This window comes from Frankliniella occidentalis, unplaced genomic scaffold (genome assembly GCF_000697945.3).
Source record: "Frankliniella occidentalis isolate FOCC.00 unplaced genomic scaffold, Focc_3.1 Scaffold3, whole genome shotgun sequence".
Taxonomy (NCBI): Eukaryota; Metazoa; Arthropoda; class Insecta; order Thysanoptera; family Thripidae; genus Frankliniella; species Frankliniella occidentalis.
In genome coordinates, this window is record NW_026267133.1 from 2,598,690 (window position 1) to 2,599,025 (window position 336).

At 53.3% G+C, this 336-nt stretch overlaps 1 protein-coding gene across 1 annotated transcript in view; it reads left to right on the forward strand.

The window, feature by feature from the left end:
- Nucleotides 1-129, forward strand: part of LOC113211858 (chitin synthase chs-2) — a 15,135-nt gene extending 15,006 nt beyond the window's left edge. Inside the window, exon 9 of the mRNA XM_052266719.1 lies at nt 4-129. Within this exon, the coding sequence (XP_052122679.1) occupies nt 4-129 (126 nt within the window). The remainder of the gene's footprint in view (nt 1-3) is intronic.
- Nucleotides 130-336: the final 207 nt, after the last annotated feature.

Sequence of the window (336 nt, forward strand, 5' to 3'; positions counted from 1 at the left end):
GAGATGCTCAAGTCCATCCTGCGCATGGACGAGGACCAGTGCGCGCGGCGCGTCGCCCAGAAGTACCTGCGCGTCGTGGACCCCGACTACTACGAATTCGAGAGTGAGTGCCTCCGTCAGCGCCTGTGAGCCCTGGACCCTCCTGGACTTTTGGGGGTCCAATTATGATGGGGTGCCAAATGGGTCAGGACAGTCAGTGGAGTCCATTGAAGCCCTATAATATTTTTACCCCCAAGGGGTACAAATGCGAGGGGTACATCACTCCGATTCTGGGCGTACACCTACTTTTAGTCGATTTTTTTGGGCCGTGACTTTTTGACTTTTTTTGACTTTTTT